A 24,802-nucleotide genomic window follows, 5' to 3' on the forward strand; every position below is an offset into this window, starting at 1 on the left:
CAGCTGTAGACTGAACTGTGGGATCAAGTACTGTGAGATGCTAACTCTTAACTTTGCTGTTCTGTATCACTTGAATATAATGTAAGTGGCGCAGTGATTTTTCTTTGTTCTTGATGGGCTACATATCTCCTCGTGCACCCACACTTTGGCAAGTACACACTGGTCAAAACTAAAGTCGTCTACAGTTTTTCCTAAGTTTTAATGAGCATGTCTCTCTAGGTCTGATGGTCGATTTTCTAGTTTCTTTTTTGATGAAATTTTGTGTGTTACATATGTGAGTTAATAAATACATTGTTCTGTGTAAGTGGAATAGATTTGAGAAAAATGCATCAATTCTTGCTTGAATGAGAGCTGGTCTTTTAAAAATGTACATCCGATTTACAGGTTGTTGACGTCCTTCATCCTGGTAAGGCTACAGTCCCAAAGACTGAAATTAGGGAGAAGCTGGCCAAGATGTACAAAACCACTGCAGATGTTGTGTTCGCTTTTGGTTTTCGAACTCAATTTGGAGGCGGTAAAACAACAGGATTTGCAATGATATACGATTCTCTTGACTTTGCAAAGAAGAATGAACCAAAACATAGGTTAGCTAGGGTGAGTAACTCTTCCTATTTTTGTACTTTTCAGCCTGCTGTTGTAATGGTTTTATTTAAGCTAAGTAACACTGTGAGGTTTTTCCAGACCCATTTGTTTTATAGTTGACTCCACAGGGCTGTTTGTGTACTTTTTTTTTTTTTTTTTTTTTGTCAGTTTCAGAAGAGCTGCTAAATTGCGTTGCTGACAGCAAACTTTGACCCATGTAAGTTTGGCTTTGATAAGTGATTTTGGGGGCTGGAGGAGCAGGTGGTGTGTGAAAGGATGTTCTCTGCTCACTTGTCTTAGGAGGGAGGGGATGGAGCAAGTCCAGGGAGACATCTGTGCATTTATAGTTCTTTTGAAGAAACCAAAGAACCAAAAGGAGTTTTTACTTCATGGTCACTTGGGTCATCTGTAGGCTTGTGTCACTTAAGAATGCAAGTAACTACCCCACAATACCTGTGATCACCTGTCACTAAATGTTAGAGGGTGTAGAAGTTGGAACAGAAAGTTCCCTGACACCCCCTGTGCCTCGCACTTTAGCCACTGGAAGAATGTATTGGCTGTTAACCTGAGGTGAAAAGGTCAGTAAGGAAGCAATGTATTCAGGATAGTGGTCAGGTGTGGGATTCATGAGCAGAAGATGATCCCAAACAACCCCTTGGTGCCTTTTTTCCCTCTTCTATTTCAGATTGTGTTCAGACTGTACAGGTTTGTCTCCCCATAATGTGGAATTTTCCTAGGGTGAAGTTGGTCTCACCAGCATCCTGGAAGTGAGAGCATTTGGAATGCTTTCTCCCTGATTTGTGGGGTGGGCACAAACTTTCCGTGTCATTTTGAAGCCCACAACTCCTTACCCTTGACCTGACTAGCGAAGCCTTGACCTGACTAGCGAAGCCTGACCCAAGATAGTTGGCTAGTAAGCCAAAAGCCAACCCCATGACATGCAGTGAAATGCTGCCCCTCATTTGAAGATTGTGGCTATGCACCTTTAATTCTATCCACCCTCCTTTCCAGGATGGGGGTACACAAGTGGCCACCCTTCAGTCAATATCCAATGTGTCCCATAATCTCACATCCAGCAGAAGGTACATCACAGGTGATGGGTTCAGGCATAGCCATTAGAAGACATACCTGGGTGTGACTTTAAATTTTCTGAGCCATTTAAGTCTTAATTCATCAGTACTCCCTTTGATGGATCTTCCTTATTTGGCTATAAAGTGAAGTTCACGCTCTGCACATGTGAGCTAGAGGGAAAGACCCCTTTCTGCCTTCGAGCTACATTTTTCTATCCCTCAAATTCACTTTTCCCAGAATCAACAAGTAGAAAGATGTGGTTCTTAAATCCCAGGGTCCTTTCCAAGCCTTGAGATAATTCTCCCAGGATCAGAAGGGGCAACTCAAATGGAAGATGCTACCCCTGAGGCAGAGGTAGCCTACAGAATCAGGGTTTCTGTGATTCCTCTTCAGACAAACCCTTTCAGCACTCTTGAAAAGTGGGCTGACTGCTTCCTCTCTGGAAGCTTTCGGGGGGAATTTATGTCTGCACTAAAGAGCCATCCATTAACAAAAGATTTCCTAGGTGCAGAGAATTCTATCCTAACCCAGTCAAGTAGCAGTATTGGAAATAGAAAGGCTATTACAATCCAGCGGCTTCCCTCAGACCAGAAAAGATCTGCAACCTACTCAAGATTCCTTAGTGCTAAAGAAAATGGGGGACTTCAGACCCGTCTTGGATCTCGACAAACTAAATCAGTTCATACTTCTAGGTCCTGGATGGTCACGATCCAGTCCACTCTTCTCTTCTGAGGAAGGACGATTGGATGTGCTTGATAGACTTTGAAGACGCGTACTGTCACGTTGGTATGAAAAGGCACTGCGGAAGGGTATTTGCTGTTCTGGCTGGAAGCCAGTCATTAGCAGTTCAGAGCCCTGCCCTTTGCTGTCACTACAGCCCCCAGGGTGTTCAAATGCATGGCAGTGGTGGTAGCTCACTTGAGACTACTGGGATTCAGTATTTTCTGTATCTAAACAACTGACATCTCACTGCCCTAACCAGACATCTACCCTTGCAGGCAAGGGTCTACTTGCTTCAATTGTGCCTTCATTTAGGCATCACAGTCCGTTACAGCAAACCACAGCTTGCATCTACCCAGTGTCTAAAGTTCATGGGTGTTTGTTTGGACACTGTCAGTCATATAACTTCTTACGCCAACCTGCATCCAGACACACTGATCACAGGTCTGGAAAATAATTTTGCAGTCTCTTCTCTCAGCTCGACTACTTTTGCAAGCCATGGCAGCTGCTTTCACTCTTGTTCCTGTAGCCAGGGTTCATATGCAAATTCTTCAGTGGACGCTATCTGTTCAGTGATCCATTCTTCAAAATTTTTAACCATTTCTCCTGTCAAGGTCACACAAGTGTGCAAAAGATACCTTCTTTGGATTAATTCCAGCAAACTCTGAAGGTTGTCTGTTTGTTCTTCCCTTACCCAAGTCCACAGTGACCACGGATGCTTCCTGTTCAGGGTGGAGCATTTTTTTGGGAAGGACAGTCCCAAGGTACATGTCCCCAAAAGAGGCCAAGTTGCATGTCAGTGTCCTGGAAATAAGTAGTAGTGGTAGTATATTTGGCTTTTCAAGAAGTTCTCTTTGAGATGGTTGCTATTCAGACCAACAATGTCTGTTGCCTGGTACATCAACAGGGAAGGAAACAAGTCTTGTCCGCTGCTGTCATGAAGCGATGAGTGTGTGGCAGTGGGTCCTCTCCTAGTTACTTTCTAAAAGCAACACACATCCCGGGGAAAGCCAACGTGATTGCAAAGAAACTAAGCAGGTCCATTCTGATGGCTGATGAGTGGTCTGTCAAAGTAGCAGAATTTTTCCATTGATAAGGCTAGACCTGCTGTGACCAGTCGTGTCTCCCATCAACAAGTGCAGCAGGTTCTTTGCCGTGATTCACCCCCCCCCCCCCAAAAAAAAAGGTGGTGTGTAAGAGATGCTGTAGTCCATGAATTGGCCCTCTGGCATCATCCTGTGCTTACAGCCCCCCCCCCCCCCCCCCAGTTGCTTCTTATGAACAAATTTCTACAGAAAGCATAAAAGCATACCAGTTGAAAAGCACAGTAATCCTTATTTGCCCCCTTTTGGCCTCCTCAGATTTGGTTCTCCTTTCTCTGGCCTCACCTTCTACATTTGCCGTGGATACTGGATCCCACTCCAGACCAATTTCACCTGACTGGTATGATTTATTCAGACATAACAGGCCTCAAACTAGCCGCATGGTTTCTCCATTTCCACAAATTGTTAGGCAGACCAGGCTCCTCTTCCCAGACTGTCCTATTTCATCTTCTCAGAAAGCTTCTGCTAGAGAGATCTACAAACGTAAATGGAAGAGATTTGTATTCTGGGCCCTAAACAGAGGCCTGGATCCTTTCTCTCTCCCCCTGTACCTGTTGTACTTTTCTGCCTTCGTTTTTCAATGAAGGGGCTAGTTTTTCCACTGTTAAGGTCCAGTTGTCTGTCATTTCAAATTTCCACATAAGTAAAAATAAACTCTAACTTATCTGCTTCTAAGTTGTGTAAAGCTTTTCTCAAAGGGGCCTTTTCAGTCAGACCTCTGATTTAAAGGATGCTGCTCCTGCTCCTCCTTGGGATTTAACTATTGTGCTTCAGGCTCTGACCCAAACTCCCTTTGAACCTTCAACCAGATCAGATCTAAAATTTGTCTTGGGGAAAACCATTTTTCTAGTCACATTGTCTAGACTACTGTCTGAACTCCGGGCTCCATCTTCCAAACACCCTTGCCTGGTTTCCCACGACGACAGGGTTTCCTTATGGACCAGTCAGTCCTTTTTGCCCAAAGTAGCTTCTGAAGCCAACATTAACCAGGCTATAACCTCCCAATTTCTTTTCAAACTTTTCAAATAAGGGAGAGTACATGCTCCATCTTTTGGAGGTGCATAGCTTCGCTTTCATCTCCATAGAACCAAGGATTTCAGGAAAACTGACCAGTTTATCTTTCTCCTTTCTAACAGATGAGGCAAACACCATTTTTCTGATTAACACTGGCCAAGTTGTTAACAGTTGTATCTCCTATATCTATAGTAAGAGGATTATCCTTGCCTAAACCTCGTAGAGCTCATTCCATGAGGTCTGTGGCAGGTTCTTAAGCCTTTTGGTCAAGGGCTTCCATAAGACATTGGTGCAGCTGCTGCTTGGACTAATGCTAATACCTTTGTTTCACATTACAAATTGGAGCTCGTTTGCAGGAACAAAGCTGCCTTGGCTCCATAGTACTCTGGAATATCCTTCCATGAGGGCCACCCAAGGTTCATCTAGCTGGGGACTCTGTCGCATCAGCTGAGGAATGAATGAAAATGACAACTTCAGGTAAAGTTATGTACTCGCCACAACATTCCACCTGTGGTGTCCATTTTCAAGTCTTCCTTGACTTCCTATCTACTTATCCCCTTCCCTTTGCTCCTGGAAAGACTTGGTTCCCAAAGGAAAACTCTTGTTCCTTGTTTGAGCTCCAGCTCTTCTTATGGTATCTTTCCATATCTTTTAGATGTCCTTTGTTCCTAAAGACAGCAAACTTGATCGGAGTTAAGTTAGGTTGGTAGGGCATTATGGGTAAAGGTAAGAGCTCGAGTTTTTGGATCCAGAGATCTGGAAGAAGTGGCAGTCTGAGACCCATCATTTGAGGAAGAATGAAAATGGATAACAGTCTGTTATGTTGAGTGCATAACTTTTTTTTTTTTTGTTGTGCTACTTGCATAGTGTGGATTTGTCTTGTAATCTGTTGTAATATACAAGAATGTCACTAGATGGATGCCATCTTTCAGGAGAATGTTTTGACGGTGGAATTATGCTGTGTGGAATGAATCTGAGGTGGAACGCCTGGGACAGATTTGTGGCTGCTTATCCACTCATCAAGGTTGCACTTGAAGAGGGTTAGCGACGTACTTTGTGTATGGGTAGTCTATTCCAGAGACTGGGCAGCCTCTGGGAGACCAACCTTTCTTTCCATCAGGTTTTGTTAATGTCACTTATTAGATTTAGGCCTTTCGGGCACTACGTGAGGACTTTCTGATATGGAGTGTCTCTAGTAAAGCAGGTTTTGAGATGGTCTTGTAGGTGAGAGAGAGAGATCACCTCTGAGCAATCTGTATGATACAGAGTAGAGTGATAGTAATTTGAGCCGGTCCACATAGGACAGGTGTTGGAGGCCATGGCTTCTCTTTGTGTGGTATTTGTGGCCTTTCCAGTTGATGCAAGTGTTTGTAGAGGTACGTACCAAATGGGGTGTTGTACTTAATTATTTGCCTAATGAGGGAGGAGTACAGAGAGTTTAATAACCTTCTTTTTTCTGGATGCAGTCCCTTTACTTATGAGATGAGCCAAGTAAAAGGCTTTTCTGACCATTGCTGCTACGTGATGGTCAAATGTGAGATTGTTGTCAACTTGTGTACCCAGGTCTCTCACCACAGGTTGTGTGCTTCGGGGATGTTGCTGCTAATGTGCTAATCAGTAGAAGGTGTATTTTTGCCAAATGGTATGATACATTTTTTACATTTAACTTAAGGCCATGATTTTGGCACCAGTCATTTGTTGCTGAGACCCTCTTGAAGTATGTTAACATAAATTGGGGAGTCAGTGACTGCACCCAACGTAGTCCGCAAACTTGGTCAGCCACAGGCCTTTTGTCTTTGTCTGAACCTCTGAGAACTAGATGCCAAACAATAGGGGTCCCAGGACAGATCCCTGCACTAGTGACAGGTCTGCTGTCGGAGGTAGTGCCACCTATTTTGACCTTGTAGGTCCCATCAGTGAGCCAGTTGCCCACCCACCTGATGAGATAGGGCTTTAGGCCAAGTTCTGTTAGCTTTTCGATTATGCCCGAGTGGGGATTGGGTCAAAGGCTTTGGCCAAGTCAAAGTAGGCTGTGTATACTGACTTTCCCTCATCTAATGCCTTGGTGACTGTCTCAAAGTCAACCAAGTTCAATATGCAAAGTCTGCCCTTGACTAATCCGAACTGGGTGGGGTCAAGTGCTTAGAGATTGCCTATGTCCTTGTTTGTGGTCCATAATACACTCCATGGCCTTACAGATCAGATTTGTCAACATAATGGGGCGATGGTTTCCAGGGTCAGTAGTGGCACCACCTTTGTGCAAAGCAGTGACAATGTGGAGCTTGTACTTGGGCTATGGTTGAAAAGGGTACTCAATGGCGAGGCTAGTTCTTCCTGGAGATGTTGCCGAATGCAGCCTGGGATATTATCGGGTCCCATGGAAGCTGTGTTCTTTGTCTTGGATAGAGCCTTTAACACTTGATCTACGGAGTTGAGGTGTGGGGCAAGTATCAGGGATGCCTAATGGGCCTTTAGGGGTGAGGGTAAAGTTTGCACAGAACCTAAGTCAACAGGATCAGTTTAAATGGTGCTGTTTAGTTCGTAACAAACCTGGGCTTTGTCATGGAGGTGTCTGATGTAACTGAAAAAGACTTTGTGGTTGGCCTTTGATTCAGAGGCTAGTTTTGATTCCTAATTGGCTTTGGAGGTTTTCACTAGTGATCCAATTTGCTTGTTGAGGCTAAGGAGGGAGTTTTTCCAATTGGGAATTTTTGCCTTTTTACCCTTGAACAACAGTTTCTTCCTTTTGTTGGTTTGGTGGTGGGCTTGTACTCCCTTTGTAGGATGTGCTTAAGCCAAAGCATGGTTGTAGGCCAGTACTCTAAGCCCTTGTATGTCACTATGGCTGTATTTAAAACTGAGCATAATTTATTAGATTAATGGAAGCATTTCTTTTTTAATAGCATGGTCTGTTTGAAAAAAAGAAGACTTCAAGAAAACAGCGCAAAGAACGAAAAAACAGAATGAAGAAGGTCAGAGGCACAGCAAAGGCTCAAGTTGGGTCTTCCAAGAAGGTATGATGTAATTTAGATGAAATTACTTCAGATCCTCTTCTGCGGATGTTGTTGCTGCTTGCATGTTCATGATTAAAGTAGCTTGTTTACCATATGCGTACTCATTATTTGCATGCTCAGTAAAACTGTCAAGATATCTTCCTGGTTTGGTAGAATAACAGAATACTGCATATTGGGGTGTCACTCAAGTGAAAGAGTTGAGTTGGCTTATGTGCTTCAGAAATCCAAGAGGGAAATCTGTTTTTTGGCCTGGTACTAGTGTAGTACCTGCATCTCTCCTTTTCTCTTTTAGGTAAAGAAATAAGGCCCACCCATTAGACAAAAAGTACGTTCTTCCTTTGGCATCCAGGGAATCTAGTAGATGTTAGTGACTTGCCCATTATTTTACCTGTTTTTGAGTGCTTAAGTGTGCTAGATAAAGTCACTGAGCAGTACATTACTTGAAAGTGTTCATGAAGTGGTTTTGTAGCTTCCAGTAGCTGGCCACATTTTTAAGTTGTGTAACAGAGTGCCATTTGTTTGTAGTATACAACCAAGTGCTATAGTGGAATTGTAGAGATAAGTTGTAGTTAAATCCACACAATACCATCCTGTAGTCAGCACCGAGTCACTCCCTTTGCATTTCCTTCATTAATGTCAAGTAATCTAAAGCATAGCTTTAAAAACAAAAGTAGATGCAGAAGTGAAAATGAATGGTTTTACCGGAAAACACATTGTTTATACCTGTACATATTTAATTTTGTTTTTCTATAGGACAGGCACAATGTGATGCAGTGTGTTTTGAAGTCTTGAATATCCCTAAGTGCTGTGAATTTGTGTAAGGAGTTGCCTACCCCTGATACAGGCTCTGTGATAGCTATTGTCAGACAATGCATATCTGTCTGTCTGACCAGACTACTTCATGTTGCATGTAGAAAGATGCGTTTTAAGTAGGGGAAGGGGGATGTTCGTGTTTCACTGTTGCAGTCATTACATTTGGTTAATCTGCTGGCAGGTTGCCCTCAGTCGGCCTGATTAACAAAATCTTGGGTCCTGCGTCGGTTGCTGTCCCGTCTTCCATGACGTTAGGTCATTAGGGGTATAAAACATGCAGCTGACGCCATTACATCAGTCTTTCTTGCCGTGCGGTGCCCGAAGTAGAAGCAGTTCCCAAGTGCCAGTCGGCCGACTCCTGAAATTTTCGTTTTAGAGTTTCAGAACCGAAGTCTTCAACTTAAAGCTAAGCACCCCATTGGGGAAACTTTTTCTTGCTCCTTACCGAGGTCAGTAAAAGGTAATAATTGCTTTAGTTGTGGGAAGCAAATACCTCATAAAGATTTTCATTTGTACTGTATATCCTTGCCTAGGCCCTGTCCGCAACGTACCTTGCTGTCTGTTTTGTGCTTTATTTAATCAGCGCACTATCCGTCGTCGGTGCATTTTGCCTCTAAATATTTCGGTTCTCTGTTAAATTATCCAGAAATGACGTCTGTTAGCCATCCGACTACTGGAATTCCTAAAAAACGCAAAGAAAAAGATCGAGGCCGTCGAGGTCCAAAACTGCTGACAGCACTTCTAAGCCAGTCGCCAGTTCGCCGGTACTCAGTGAGACGCTTTTGCTGCCCCGGATACCCACTACTTCTGATTTGCAGGCGTCTACTGAGACCCATTCGGAGTCTGGCATGCCGTGAGATGCTTCACCTTTGGAACATGTGGATGTCTCTACCTTGGATGGGTCCGGAGCCGCTGTGCAGGCACCAACTTATCAGGGTGTATTCAGGCCTGCAGACTTGCATGTTAAACCAACTCCACCTTCAATACTAAGGCCTAAATCTCGATCTATGTCTAAAAAAACGATGCCCAGGCCACATGTTCAGGCCCCTATGCCTAAAAAACAAATGATCAAAATGGCTGAAGATTTAATTACTCTAATCAGGGGTAGTCAACCCTCCCCTTCTAAGAGGCCTAGGGCTGAGCTTGACTGTGAATCTTCTGATCAGGACTCTGTTTCTTCTGACTCTTCTAATGACTTGGATTTGTCCATACCTACTTATGAGGATTCTGATGCAGAGGATTCCAGAGAGAAGGGACAAGGTTTCTATTCCAGATTTTTCCTGGTACCCAGAAAAGGCAAATCATGGCATCCAATTCTGGACCTGTCTACTCTTAAACACCTTTTTGGACATTCCAAATTTCAAGATGCTGACTCTTCACCAATTACTTCCTATCCTAGGCAAGGATGCCTGGTTGGCAACTCTAGATTTGAAAGAAGCTTACCTGCATATCCCAATCAGGGAATCTTGCAGAAGATACCTACACTTCAAAGCAGGCTAATTCCATTATCAGTTCTCTGCACTGCCCTTTGGCTTGTCTACTGCGCCCAGGGTATTCACAAAGTGCCTTGATCCAGTAATTGCATTTTACAGGCAGAGAAATATTCAAATATATCCATACCCGGACGATTGTCTAATTCAGGCAGAAAACCAGGCCATACTTATAAAACATCTGGCATTTGTAAAAAGGATTCTAACTTGTCTAGGGTACACCATAAATGAAAAGAAGTCACAACTGGTACCATCTCAGCAGATTACATTCCTGGGTGCAAGCTGGAATACAACTGCCCAGATGGCTTTCCTCACGCCAGAAAAGCTAATTCATTTGGTAACTTACTTCAGACAGGTGGCCACAAAAACCCTGCTATATCTGCAAGACAAATACTGCAAGCCTTGGGGTTCATGGCCTCCTGCATTCTCCATATGCAAGACTGCATATGAGGAAACTTCAGTGGTACTTAAAAAGTTTATGGAGTCAGCATTGTCACAGCTTGGAAACAATGATTCCCATCATACCTTGCATATGCCTAGAGTTCCTGTGGTGGGCAGAGGCCGGACATGAAAACAAGGGACTGCCATTCACACTACCCCCTGCTGCCCAAACCCTAACTACATACGCATCAGACTATGCATGGGGGCTCATCTGGCAGGGAAGTGCATTCAGGGCAAATGGAGCCCAAAACAAATGCACTTGCATATCAGTCAAAAAGAAATGTTAGCTGTACAGAATGCTGTGACAGCCTTCAAGGACTGCATTCATCCAGGACAACTACTGGTAAAAACGGACAACACCACGGCTATGTGATACATAAATAAGCAGTGGGGTACACATTCCTACCCCCTCTGCAGACTAGCTATGGCATTGTGGAACACTGCATTGAGCTACCAAGTGCAACTACAAACTCAATTCCTGCCAGGAAAGCTGAATATTCTGGCAGATGAACTAAGCAGAAATCTCATGGACCCACACGAGTGGAAACTGGAACCACGGATTTTTAACATGTTGACAAGCAAATGGGGGAGCCCAGACATAGATCTATTTGCCTCCCCCCAGAACTACCACTTGGACAAATTTTGCACAAGAACTCCTCACAAAAAAGCCTGGAAAGTGGATGCTCTGTCCTTCAGCTGGAAAAAACTTTCAGTCTACGCCTTTCCCTCTCTGCCTCTACTCTCCAAAGTTCTGCTAAAAGTCAAACAGGACAAACCAAAAATGATTTTGATTGCTCCAGACTGGCCACGCCAACACTGGTACCCACTCCTGCGCAGTGTCACACATTTCTCCATGGCACCTGCCACAGACACCTTCCTTACTGTGTCAGCAGGAGAACCAAATTCTGCACCCTCAGTTCCCAACATTGAAACTTGCAGCTTGGCTAATCACTTAAATTCACCCTCAGGAAACCTGTGATGGATGTAATCTTGGAGGCGAGAAGACCTAGTTCTAGAAAATCTTATGCTGACAAATGGAAAAGATTCTGTGCTTGGAATCGATCTCAAGGGATAAGCACAGCAGCGCCCAATTTACCTCAGATTTTACAATACTTAACTGAGATGCTTCACAAAGGCCTGTCCTTTTCCTCCGTTAAAATCCATGCCTCAGCCATTTCAGCTCATTACAACACAGAACCTCCCCTCTTCTCTCATCTGCTGCTCAAGCAGTCCCTCAGAGGGGCCAAAAACTTGAGACCACCCAGGAGAGCTCCAACCCCTGCCTGGGACCTTAACTTTGTATTGGAAAAACTCACTCTACCTCCTTTCGAGCCAGCTGCTACTGCAGACTTAAAATTTCTTTCCTGGAAAACAGCCTTCCTTTTAGCAATCCCCTCAGCTTGAAGGATATCTGAATTACAGGCCCTTATGGCAGTGTAGCCTTTCATCATCTTTCATGTGGACAGGGTGTCACTCAGGACCAGTCCATCCTTCATGCTCAAGGTGGTATGCAGTGTGGCTCTTAATCTGTCCATCCATTTGCCAACTTTCTTTCCCAATCCACAGAACAAGGGGGAGCGGATTCTGCATTTATTGGATGTGCACAGACAACTTGGATTCTACTTGGACAGGACTAAATCTCGAAGAAAATCTGAACAACTGCTGGCGGCATTTGCTGCATGGGCTGAGGGAAAGGCTATCTCAAAAGCATTTCTAAATGGATAAGCCATTGCATTCATTTCTGCTATAAGCATCATGGAAAACCTATCCCCCAGGGGATCGGATCTCATTCCACCAGGGCTGCATCTACTTCTGCAGCCTTTCTCAGAGGTGTTCCTACCGGGGATATTCTAGAAGCTGCTACCTGGAATTCAGTTCACACTTTCACCAAGCATTGTCACTTACCAATTTTCTCTAAATCTAGAGCAGGCTTTTGCCACTGTTGTTTTGCAGGGCCTTATAGCTGGTCCTAATGCTGTATAAATCCAACCTCCCAATCATAACTTTGGGAATCTACCCAAATGTAATGACTGCAGCAGTGAAACACGAAGAACATAGTACAGTTGTGTACACTTGCCGTAAATGTAGATGTTCGAGTGTATTCACTGTTGCAGTCCTGGTTACCCTCCCTCCAGCCCCCTGTTTTTCTCTTACTGTACCTGTACTTTCTTTTACTATGCTTAAAGCCTTTCTGGTGTATTTGCTTTTGGCTGGAGGTATATTTTTGTGTTTTTAACTTTATTTTACTCCCCATTTGGGGGGTACCTGACATCTGGGGAAAGAAAAACTGATGTAATGGCGTCTGCTGCATGTTTTATACACCTGACGTCATGGAAGAAGGGGCAGCAACCGACGCAGGACCCAAGACTTCGTTAATCAGGCCGACTGAGGGCAACTTGCCAGCAGATTACCCAAATGTAATGACTGCAACAGTGAATACACTCTAACATCTCCATTTATGGTAAGTGTACACAACTGTACTTTTCTTTCTTTGTGGGCGATAAATGCTTGATCAGTTGCTTTAAATTGCATTCTTTCTGTCATGTCATGGGTAGGATGCATAGGAGGCCTCACCAGGAGGTCGCGCTTGATTTGCCGAAAGCAGCTCCAGACTGGTTCTGATTGGTTCCGAAATGGTCCCTGGATCCGAAATGACCAGACAGGTCACTGTTTAGAACCACCACTTTCTGGTGTCTCCTTTATTCCTCCTCATGATCGAGTCTCAGATCTGGCTCGGCCACATTCCACAGATTTTGATCAGAGACTCGAGCTGTTCCCTCATACCCATAATGCCTTGCATCCACCCAACTACCCCAGATCTCGTTTGTCGCTCCAGTGAGTCAGACGCGGATTTCATCTCTCAAGTGTGGATAAACTAGTTTTGATAGACCACCGACATACAATCTTTGAAGCAAAGGCTATTTCACTTCCTCTTTCTTTAGCGTGTGTACGTCTGTCTTCATCCTTGTATAATATTTATATATGGGCTAAATGCAGAATGACCAAAAGTCCTGTTGACCAACAAAATTTCAGACAGCTAAGAAATAACACTAAGAAAGCTATACTATCAGATAAGAGAAACTACTACCTTCAATTTCAAAAGGTTAACCATAACCCACAAAAGTTCTGGGCGAGCATCAACCAATAACTACATCCAGGTCAATCCAGTACACCTTCAATTTCAAAAGGTTAACCATAACCCACAAAAGTTCTGGGCGAGCATCAACCAATAACTACATCCAGGTCAATCCAGTACACCAAACCCAGAAAATACTGATCATGAAAATCCCATGTTATACTGCCAGTGCCTTCAATTCCTTTTTTACTGACTATCCAAACACTAGCCAGTCCGTTATCTAGTAATTTTACTTTACCTACCTATAACAAAACTACACCCCCTCCATTTCTTCTCCAACCAGTCCCAACAACCCATATTCTTGCCCTAATCCAACAACTGAAACCATGCTCTCCTTCAGCAGACCAATTACCTGCTGAATGCCTACAGAAGTCTGCCAAATAGATTGCTTTCCCAATCTCCATTCTTATCAATAGAACTATTAGTGAAGGCCACATCCCTAGCATCTGGAAAGTCTCCCATATTATCCCCCTTCACAAAGGTGGAAACTCCACCGAATTCTCCAACTATCGTTCCATAGCTGCTCTTTCTCCTTTGGCAAAGGTCATGGAAAAATGCACCCATAGGCAATTGCTAGACCACCTAATCCATAATAACTTGCTCTCTAGCCGTCAACATGGTTTCAGACCTTCCCATAGCACTACCATTTCCCTCCTTTCCTTCACAGAGTGTATTAACAAAAACCGTAACTGCAGTTTGCTGTCCGCATCACTATTTATCGATCTGTCCAAAGCATTCGATATAGTAAATCATCAAATTCTGATAGATATCCTCAAATCCCTGTCCTTACATGCACTCTATCAAATGGTTCCAATCCTACTTAGATAAATGACAACAGGCTGTACTTTGGCACAACACTCTATCTACCAACCTACCAGTTAACCTCTGTTTACCTCAGGGATCCATAATAGGACCTCTACTTTTCTCTGTATTCATCAACAATCTTCATCAAGCAATTCCCCAAGCTATTTGAATACAATATGCGGATGACTTCACACTTGTATGCTCCGCTAAAACCACATCTGACCTTCATTCCCTTACCCAAAAAGTATTTAACACTGTGGAACAATGGTTCACTCATCGTTGCCTTCTCTTAAACCCCCAAAAAAACTAAACTCCTCCTTTTCAATCCTAATCTTAAATCCTCCCTCATAGATTTTCTGTTTCATCCACTAATGGTACCATTATATCAACCAACCTAACTACCAAGCTACTTGGTGTCACCATTGATAACAATCTTACCTTTGACATACACATCAACAACACTATTAAATCTGTCAACAAAAACTTGGCTCTCTGTACAGAATAAAACCCTTCCTGTCACCTACAGCTAGAACTACTATTGCACATACTCATCTAATCTCTTCACTCCTCTATGCCTCTACCATTTTCACCAATCTAAGAACAACCTCAGTAAGTTGGAAAGCTCCTGCAGTAACATAGCCAGATTTGCTACTGGCAACCCATTTAGAACTCACCACTGCTTTAATTTAAAGCAGCTTGAATGGTTGGAACTACAGAATCAGCTCAAATACTACCAACTAATCATTGCCCATAAGACTCTCTACCAACCTTCCAGTACCCCTACTCTATCCACCATCATCACAACCTATAATAATCTGAAGTCCTTGCGTTCATCTCAGAAACTTCTAGTTAACACATCTAACAACAGGGCTGGGGATTCTCTCTTCTCCAATACTGTGGGAAAATTCTGAGATCTCCTACCCTGTGACCTTTCCTCACTTTCCCACTCTTCAAAAAGAGACAAACTTTTCCTCAAAAGACACTGGTTATGCCCCTGTACTAAACCTTACTGTCTACTCTACCCGAATATGCTCTGCCTTCCCTTTTCTTTTTATTAATCTGTCATCCTTTTTAACAATATATGACGTCTACATTCTGTATCTCATTATTTCCCTCTCTCTCTCACTGATTTGTAAAAACAACATTACTACTACTACTGATTTAAGCTGCCTCTTTCATTGTGTACTGTACTTGGATATGGCATCAGCCTGTATACCTCCTTTTTATTCTCTGCCGTTATGTACTTTATTTGTACATTGAACTAAGCCTGTATGCCTCCTTTTTCATTAAGGAATGTACCTACATGTTATTTTGAACCTGCAGTTTACATTGTATTGACGTCTGTCCTCTTCAAATGATTTCTTATCCACCTGAATTGTCAGTGTATATACTACTGTAACTATTTTATATTTGTTTGCAATTTTTATGTTATCTGTATGTCTTGGAGCTCATCTCCCCAGGCCTCTACTGAAAATGGACATATATCCAGTTAGACTAGCCCGGTCAACAAATGTAAAATAAAGTATATATTTATATACATGTGTAATATATATTTATATATTTGTGTGTACATATATGTGTATGTATATAAGATTTTATATGTGTATGTATATATATATATATATATATATATATATATATATATATATATAAATCATATACACACACACACACACATATATATATATGTGTGTGTGTGTGTATATGATTTTTATATATATATATATATATATGTATATGTGTGTGTGGTGCAGTGAAAAAGTATTTGCCCCTTTCCTCATTTCTTATTTTTTTGCATGTTTGTCTCTGTTAAATGTATCAGATCATCAAGCAAATTTAAATATTAGACAAGTATTAGACAAAGATAACACAAGTAAACACAAAATGCAGGTTTTAAGTGCTGATTTTATTTAAGGGCAAAAAAAATCTATCCAAATCTATATGGCCCTATGAGAAAAAGTAATTGCCCCCGTTGTTAAATCATGAAGTAACTGTAGTTAATCACATTTTTGGCAAAGCTGAGTTCAATTTCACTAGCCACACACAGGCCTCATTACTGCCAGACCTGTTGAATCAAGAGATCACTTAAATAGAACCTGTCAGACAAAGTGAAGTAGGCCAAAAGATCCCAAAAAGGAAGACATCATGCCGCGATCTAAAGAAATTCCGGAACAGATGAGAAACAAAGTAATTGACATCTATCAGTCTGGAAAAGGTTACAAAGCCATTTCTAAAGCTTTGGGACTCCAGTGAACCACGGTGAAAGCCATTCTCCACAAATGGTGAAAACGTGAAACAGTGGTGAACCTTCTTAGGAGTGGCCGGCCTACAAACATTACCCCAAGAGCGCAGCGAGGACTCGTCCAAGAGGTCACAAAAGAACCCAGAACAATGTCTAAAAAAACTGCAGGCCTCACTTGCCTCAGTTAAGGTCAGTGTTCATGACTCAACCATAAGAAAGAGACTGGTCATGCATGGCAGAGTTCCAAGGCGAAAACCACTGCTGGCCAAAAAAACAAAGGCTCCTCTCACTTTTGCCAAAAAACATCTTGGATGATCCCCAAGACTTTTGGGAAAATGCTGTGGACTGATGAAACATAAGTTTAACTTTTGGGGAGGTGTGTGTCCCGTTACATCTGGCATAAAAGTAACACAGCATTTCAGAAAAAGATCATGCCAACAGTCAAACATGGTAGTGTGCTGCTGGACCTGTGATTGAACCATGAATTCTGCTCTCTACCAAAAAATCCTGAAGCAGAATTTCTGGCCACCAGTTCGTGACCTCAAGATAAAGCGCACTTGGGTTCTGCAGCAGGACAGTGATCCAAAACACCGGCAAGTCCACCTCTGAATGGCTTAAAAAAAACTAAACAAAATGAAGGTTTTGGAGTGCCCTAGTCAAAGTCTGGAATTGAATCCAATTGAGATGCTGTGGTATGACCTTAAAAAGGCGGTTCATGCTTGAAAACCCTGCAATATGTCTGAAGTAAAACAATTCTGCAAAGAAGAGTGGGCCAAAATTCCTCAACAGCGATATGAAAGACTTGTTGCCAGTTAATGCAAACACTTGATTGCAGTTGTTGTTGCCAAGCGTGGCACAGCCAGTTACTAGGTTTTGGGGGCAATTACTTTTTTCATGTAGGGCCATGTAGGTTTGGATAGTTTTTTTTTCCCTTGATAAATAAAATTATCACTTAAACTGCATTTTGTGTTTACTTGGGTTATTTTTGTCTAATTACATTTGTTTGATCTGAAACATTTAAATGTGACGAACCATGCAAAAAAAAAATAATAAATCAGGAAGGGGACAAATACGTTTTCATTGCTGTGTGTGTGTATGGTTTCACTTCATAATCTCTGATTTCAGCATTTCGAAACTATGAAGCCGAACCATTCACAATCCCGAAACCCACAATCATGAATCACAAACATACTTACACCACATAACACACACCATTCTACCCACAGCACACAAACGCAATCCTACACCTCCCCTCCCACTTGTATATAACAACTCCAAGATCGCACATAAAAAAAAAAACAAAAAAAAAACCATAACGGCATTCTACACTCACTCGCGCACACAAACATAACACATACACAAACACCAACAAATCCAACACTCACACTCAAATTTACACCTCCCTACCGTTACCCACGCATACAACGTACAAAAACACACTCTCCTTCAATTCCAGACACCATACCAGCCAAGCACTTCACGTAATGTACCAGAAATGCATAAGTGTGGATTCGAGATATTCAAATTCACTTTTATGCACTGTCGGCATTCTGCATTTTCAGCTTCATGGTCTCAGAATGCTGAAATTTGAGATTTCAACATTTCGAGATTATGAAGTGAAACTGTGTGTCTAAATTTATTTTACATTTCTTGACCGGGATAGCCCGACTGGTTACTTGTCCATTTTCAGCGGAGGCCCGGGGAGAAAAGTTCCATACATACAGAAACTGTTATATTAAACAAGTTAAAGCACTGTTACAGATACACAATACATAGGATAAAAGTTATTCCTTCTGTCATATATAAATCTGATTTGTTAGAGTAACAGTTGGGAAGCAATGTAGGGGTGGCCAAAAGACACCTTTAGCACGTGTTTATATTGCCAGAGTTAGTCAGGATTAAAGCAAAGACATAGCCATTGCCTTTTAAAGTACTGTTTTAGATTTGTTTTGAATTGGGTTAGAACGGGTTCTGAAGTAAGTTCAGCAGGAAGTGAGTTCTGTTTGCCAACAGAGTTTGCCTATAGAGAGGCTGCAGATGAGTTGTTGCTTTTGAGGGTTTGGACTAGTAATTTGTTGGATGAGCGAAGTGTCTTAAGGTTGGTGTAAGGGGTGATAATTTTTGTAAGTACTGGTTTCAGGTTGATAGAGAATTTTATGTGCTACTATTAGTTGATTGTACTGAAGTTGGATAGGCAATTCTAGCTACCCTAGATTCTTTAGGTTCAGACAGTGGTGTGTTCTGTATGCTGCTACAGTGGCAAATCTAGCAATATAAAGCAGCTAGAGTGTTTATTAAGGCCAGACTTAAGTTCGTGGAGAGAGGGGATGCATAAAGGAAGGTGGAAAGTAGATGTGTACGGGCAATTACCGTCCTAACTAGTGGGTGAGGAAAAGTTTGATCTTGTATAGTGAGCCAAGTTTATTAACTTTAATAGTTTGATAATATGCATGTCAAACTTGGGATTATTATCCATTATACCATGATCCCCCCAAAACGTGCACGCTGATTGGCCAGCGTGCCCGTTGTAAATAGAGTTATACTAATGGAAAAAGGTCCGGTCGCCCGGACTTTTTTCCATCAGTATAACTCGATTTTTTAAAACACTGTCTCGCTATGTTAAATGGGTTTAACATAGCGAGACAGCTTTAAAATAAGCAACGGAGATCTCCGTTGCTTATTTTAAAGCTGTCTCGCTATGTTAAACCCATTTAACATAGCAAGACAGTGTTTTAAAAGCAACGGAGAAAGCAAGATCTCCGTTGCTTTTTAGTTCGCTATGTTAAATGAGTTTAACATAGCGAGACAGTTTTAAAATAAGCAACGGAGATGTCCGCTGCTTATTTTAAACTGTCTCGCCATGTTAAACTCATTTAACATAGCTAAACATAAAAAAAGCAACGGAGATCTTGCTTTCTCCGTTGCTTTTACAACTCTGATGTACCGCGCAGGCGCAGTACATCAGAACTGCCGCGGATGCCAGACATCTGCGGAAGGGCAGTAAACAGGCATTATACTATGCCATTATTTAAGAAAAGTACAGTTTCTTTTCTTAAATAATGTCATATAATAGCAATAACCCACTTCTGGGTGGGGGAATGCTAAATTTACCCACGGTTGGCTTTGTTTGGTCCCTCGGGCTTCGCCCTCGGGACCAAACCACGCCAACCATGGGTAAATTTAGCATTACCCACACCCAGGCGTGGGTTATTGCTATACTGTTGCACCTAAGAGCTTGGTACAGGGATCTGGGGCAATGGCAGTGCCATTGTTATATTTTATAGTAAAGGTTGGAGCGGAGGCTTTACGAGTGGGGGAGAAAAGCAGCAGCTTTGTTTTGTTAGGGTTTAATAGACCTTGATTACAGAGCCAATTTTTGATGGTATTAAAAACATTTTGGGATCATCTGCAGACTTAAAGGGGAGGTGGCAGAGCAAATCTCTAAATGGAGTCATCTGCATATTGAATGCAGGTGGCTGTTGGGATGACTGTGTACAGGTCATAAATAAAGATAGAAAATAATAGGGGTCCTAATATTGAGCCCCGAGGGACCCTAAGGGTGATAGAAGGGAAGGTGGTTTGATCTGCCACAGTATAGCCTGTTGTCTACCACTCAGATAAGATTTGAACCATTTGATAGCCTGGACGTCTAGGAGAATAGTTTTAAGTGTGTGTATGAGTAGTTGGTGGTTGACCATGTCGAAGGCTTTGGAGAGATCAAGAAAGAGGACAGAAGAAAGCTGATTGTTTCGGTTTTGATTAATAACATTGGAGGAGGAGGGCTGTGGCTGTACTGTGGAATGGTCTGAAACAATGCTGTGAGTTAGCCAGGAGATTGTACTGAATGAGATGGCTCAGGAGTTGTTTGAATGCACTTCTCCATAATTTTAGCCAGGGGTGACAAAACAGCTGTAGGTCTGTAATTTGACAGTTCCGTGGAACTGATCCCTTTGTGGAGTGGAAGAACATGGGATGTCTTCCAGATGGAGGGGATAGTGTCGTCTTATATAGGTCTGTTGATCATGATAGAGATCGGGTATGCTATGGCATCCGCAGCGTTTTGTAGATACTCAGCTGGGAGAATATCTGCTGCAAGGGTGGTAGGTTTTAGTTTCTTGATTCGGGCATGGATAAGTGATGTGGAAACTGGTTGAAAGTTAAAGGGGAGTTGAGAACTAGGTGCAGTGGCGTTAAGACATGGGCAACTAGGAGAAAGTTGGTTAGCTAGTGACTGGATAGTTTCTGTGAAGAAACTATTAAAAGGAATTGGCAACGTCTTCCGAAGGTTTTTGGATGGTAGTCGAGGGGGGAAAGAGTTGTGCATTCACCCTGGGTGAATACGTTATCTAGGGTGGTAGATTTTTTAGTGTTGCTCCTTAGTTGTCTAAATCGAAGTTGATCTAAGGGGGATTTTGTGGTACGACAAGTGGTCCAAACTTTGTTTCTAGGTAAGATTATTTGTCTGGTTTCTTTTGAAAGCCATGGAGCAACTTTTGCTTTAGTTATAGAGCGTGCAGGTGCATGGGTATCTAGGATGGCTAGGAATTTGGTGTTGAAATGTAATACAGCTTCTTCAAGTGGTGGATGTTTTAGGACTGCCCAATTACATGCTTTGAGTTTATTTTGGAAATTAGCAGGGTTAAAGTTTGTTTCTAATTGTTTTGTAAGTAGTTTGGTGGGGGATGTCAGTCTTGCCTGCCTGATTTTATATAGGTAAGAAAATGGTCACTTATGTCTTCAGGTTGGGTACCAGCCTCTATACATGTGGGGATGGTTGTTGATGAGTATCCAATCCAATTTAAGATACTATCTTTGTTGTTAGGTCTACTGATCCTAGTAGGGGAGGATATGGTCTGAGTAAATTGTATAGATTTACATGGATGGTCGGAGATTCTGAGGAACAAATATTTCAGTCGATGTTTAAGTCTCCTAGAACAATGGCTTCTTGAGGGTAGTTACTAGACAGCCAAGAGAGGATATCTTCTAGTATGAAAGTGTCAATTTTTTGGTTTAAAAAATCAGCCAGTTCAAAGTCACTAGCTTATTTTACTGTATCAGACTAGATAAAATGTGACCAGATATCTTAAACTTAAAATAGAGTGTAGTACTGACGTTTTAGTTTAAATATCAGGTATCCTACAGTCTCTAACCATTATTTTTACAGTAGACTTATTTCAAACTGCATACATATGTATTTGTGGTTTTAAACAGGCATAAAACAGTGTAGAGTATTTGTCTAGCATAACTAAATCAGTAAACACGGTTTCTAATGCCAACACCAAGTCAATTAGATATTAATTACATTTATAACAATAGTTTTAGTACAACATGTATATAGTGTGTGTGTGTGTGTGTGTGTGTGTGTGTGTGTGTGTGTGTGTGTGTAATAAATACACCAGGGTAGGTTAACTTGATATTTGTGAATAGTTGGTGTGTCTTTCAAGTTAGGATTACTTGCTGTGTAGAAGATGAGTTCAGTAGCTTTTACATATTTAAACTTTGTACTTGACAGTTGTTTTTGGCAGGCTTTTTGTTGGTTATGGCAGACTAACTGGTTCCTGGCTTTAAATAGTACACTTGCGGGCATAAAATCTGCAGTCAGGATGCCCCCGAGGAGTGAGTGTACTACCTGGGTGCCAAGCATTTGAAAGTAGATTTTCCATCTGTGCTGACTTCAGTTCAATCCTAGGGTACTTGCAGACTGATTTTTAAATAAACCTCTTAACGGCCTTCTTCATTCCTTGGCTCTAGAGGCTCATAACCCTTCTATGGCTTCTTCCTGTATTTCTCCTGCTCCTTAGGAGTCTTAGAGGTCCTTCCCGAGATCATTACCATTTCCCCTACGCCTTTGTCATTTCCAGCTTCGGATCCTATTCCCTTGGATCTGAGGGCCTCAACAAAGTCCCAGGCTCTATCCTGCAAGTTGAAACTTCAGGCCTCCCTCATTGGCTTCCTCCAGGTCCTCAAGAAGCTGGTCCAAGGCGGACATGGACAGGATGATGAGGGTGTTTAAGACCCAGATGCAGGTAGTCTCTGCTCTGTCCCGTGTCAGATCTGTGAGGTACCCAGGTCACCCCATCAGGACTCTGATCTGTCCTTCAGCTTTAGAGTCACGGGATTCAGGACTACCATGGACATCGGACTCTGTGCAGAGGAAGCTTACCTTCCTTGATGCCAAGGATGCCCTTGGCGAACCCCGTTCAGACCCAAGAGGAGCAAGTCTGCCGACACGTGGAATCAGTCTGGTCTGGGGGGGCTGGGATTGGCTCCATCTCTTTCAGAGCCATCCCTTTCCTTGGGTGTTTTAGTGCTCAGCAGCTAGGTTCAGTCCTTTTCTGGAGGCCCTGGATCTAGAGTGAGTTTTGCCCATTTTCTCAGTAGTTTTGGCTCTGGAGGAAGCGGAAAGGTCTCCTGGTTCTTCCATTTTCCAAGTAATGGAGAGGGTTTTCTCGTGGTCTGGAGATCCGACTGCACAGGTACCCCAATCTACCCTTGTACCTCCGTTGGATCCAGGCCTGGCTTTTTCATCCTGCCAGAAGTCTTCCTGTCCCATGTGGTCTCCCAAGATTTCCCTGCTCAGGAGTGATACCTTTTCCAACACTTCCCCAGAATACCCAGCTGAGGAAGTTCCTCGGGTTATTATGTATGGAGGCATCGTTCGGGACAGGCCCATCTGCATCCTGGGGTTACACATACACTCAGATTCCCTGCTGGATTGTGTCTCAGTGAGCATGGAAAGAACTTGACACCATCGAGCCCATACCCAAGAGACCCCATCAGTTTCTAGTGCTCCTCACTGACGTGGAACACTGGAGTAAGGATCCTGTAGTCGATTGTATAGTGGTTGCAGCAGCCACCAAGAAAGAGCTGATGGAAGAAACTGCCAATGTCAATCTGCCTAACAAGGCTAGAGTGCTGTACAGGTTTGGGAAACGTGTTTATGCCTCGGCAGCCTTTGCACTGAGGTTGTAAAACTATCTAGCTCGTTTTATTCTGCTACAGAAGGACCTGATCAAAGAACTCTGTTTTTTTAATTCCTCTGCTGGCATGGACTGAGAGTTCCTCCCAAGCTGACCACTCTTTTGTCATCTCATTGAGGTTGATCTCCCATGCCACAAAGGGTATCTTGCGAACAGAAAGCTCAGGACTCTCCCTAAAGAGACCTGTATAGATGAAGCTTTGATTTTGCAGAGCCCTTAAGGCATAGTTTGTCAATGCCCCTTACGATGGCTCCTCTCTTTTTTGGCCATCGGTCAGATGCACTTGCCAGCAGAAGGAGGATGGGGAAGACCATTTGTGGTTGAATCAAGTTTTCTGTCCTCCAGAGGTCCTTCTCCAGGAACCAGTGCGTAGGGGCAAGAAAATGTGGTTCCACAGGTCCCAAGGGCTTTTCCAGGACCCAGGAGAAGAACCACCCTGTAGAGGTGGGGGGGGGGTTGAGGGTAGATGCTGTCCTAGAGGCAGAGGTGGTCTGCAGAGCCAGGGCTTTCAGGAACCCGCTCCCGATAAGCCCTATCAGTGTTCCTTAAGTGCTGCCAGACTGGCCGTCTATCTCTGGAGGCATTTGAGGGATGAAACTAGCTTTGCACCCCGCAACCTGGATCAAATTGACTAAAAACAGTTGGGTGCTAAGCATAATGTCCAGAGGCCATTGTTTTCCTGTTTCCCTGCTACCAAAAGCCTTCCCGACATGACACCCAGTCATCAGGAACTGGCAGTGCAAGAAATCCCAGCAATTGCTGCAAGAGTCATCCAGGAAGTCTCAGCCAAACAGAAGATTCAGAACCTACTCCCACTTTTTGGTGCAGAAAGAATGGACCCAAGACCTGTCCTGTATCTGAGCAAGTTAAATATGTAAAGTAGTAGAGGTTCCAAATGGTTATGGTTCTGTCTCTGTCTATTCTGCTGCTGTTGCACAAGGATGATTGCATGTGCCCAGTAGTACACGGCCTTGAGATCTATCTCATCAAAATAGGTGCTTCAGGAGATGACTGCACTTCCAGCTGGGAGCCAGTCACTGTCAACTCGGCAAACTGCCCTTTGGGCTCACCACAGTCCTCCTGAGTGTTCAAATGCATGACAGTGGTAGCTGCTCACTTGAGGCTGAGGAGATTCCAAGTGTTTCCATATTTAGACTATTGGCTCCTGACCCCCCCACCCCCACCCAAGATATCGACTAATTCAAGCCAGGGACTCCTTACTCTACAAGTTATTGCACTTTCTGGGCATCATAAACATGAACATATCCAACCTTGCTGTGGTTCAGAACATAGAATTCATAGGTATGCATTTCAACACAAGGGTTCAGATAGCTTCTCTACCTTTGCACAGAGTAGCCACATTGAGAAATCAGGTTCAGCAGTTCGGCCAAC

General features: G+C 42.9%; 1 protein-coding gene across 3 annotated transcripts in view; it reads left to right on the top strand.

Moving 5' to 3' along the window:
- RPS24 (ribosomal protein S24) overlaps nt 1-24,802 on the top strand; it is a 181,905-nt gene that overhangs the window by 72,258 nt on the left and 84,845 nt on the right. For all 3 annotated transcript variants that reach the window (XM_044056888.1, XM_044056887.1, XM_044056889.1), the window contains exons 3-4: nt 385-594; nt 7,394-7,504. In XM_044056888.1, the coding sequence (XP_043912823.1) occupies nt 385-594; nt 7,394-7,504 (321 nt within the window). The remainder of the gene's footprint in view (nt 1-384; nt 595-7,393; nt 7,505-24,802) is intronic.

Source organism: Protopterus annectens, chromosome 14.part0 (assembly GCF_019279795.1).
Source record: "Protopterus annectens isolate FY-2018-M chromosome 14.part0, PAN1.0, whole genome shotgun sequence".
Taxonomy (NCBI): domain Eukaryota; kingdom Metazoa; phylum Chordata; order Ceratodontiformes; family Protopteridae; genus Protopterus; species Protopterus annectens.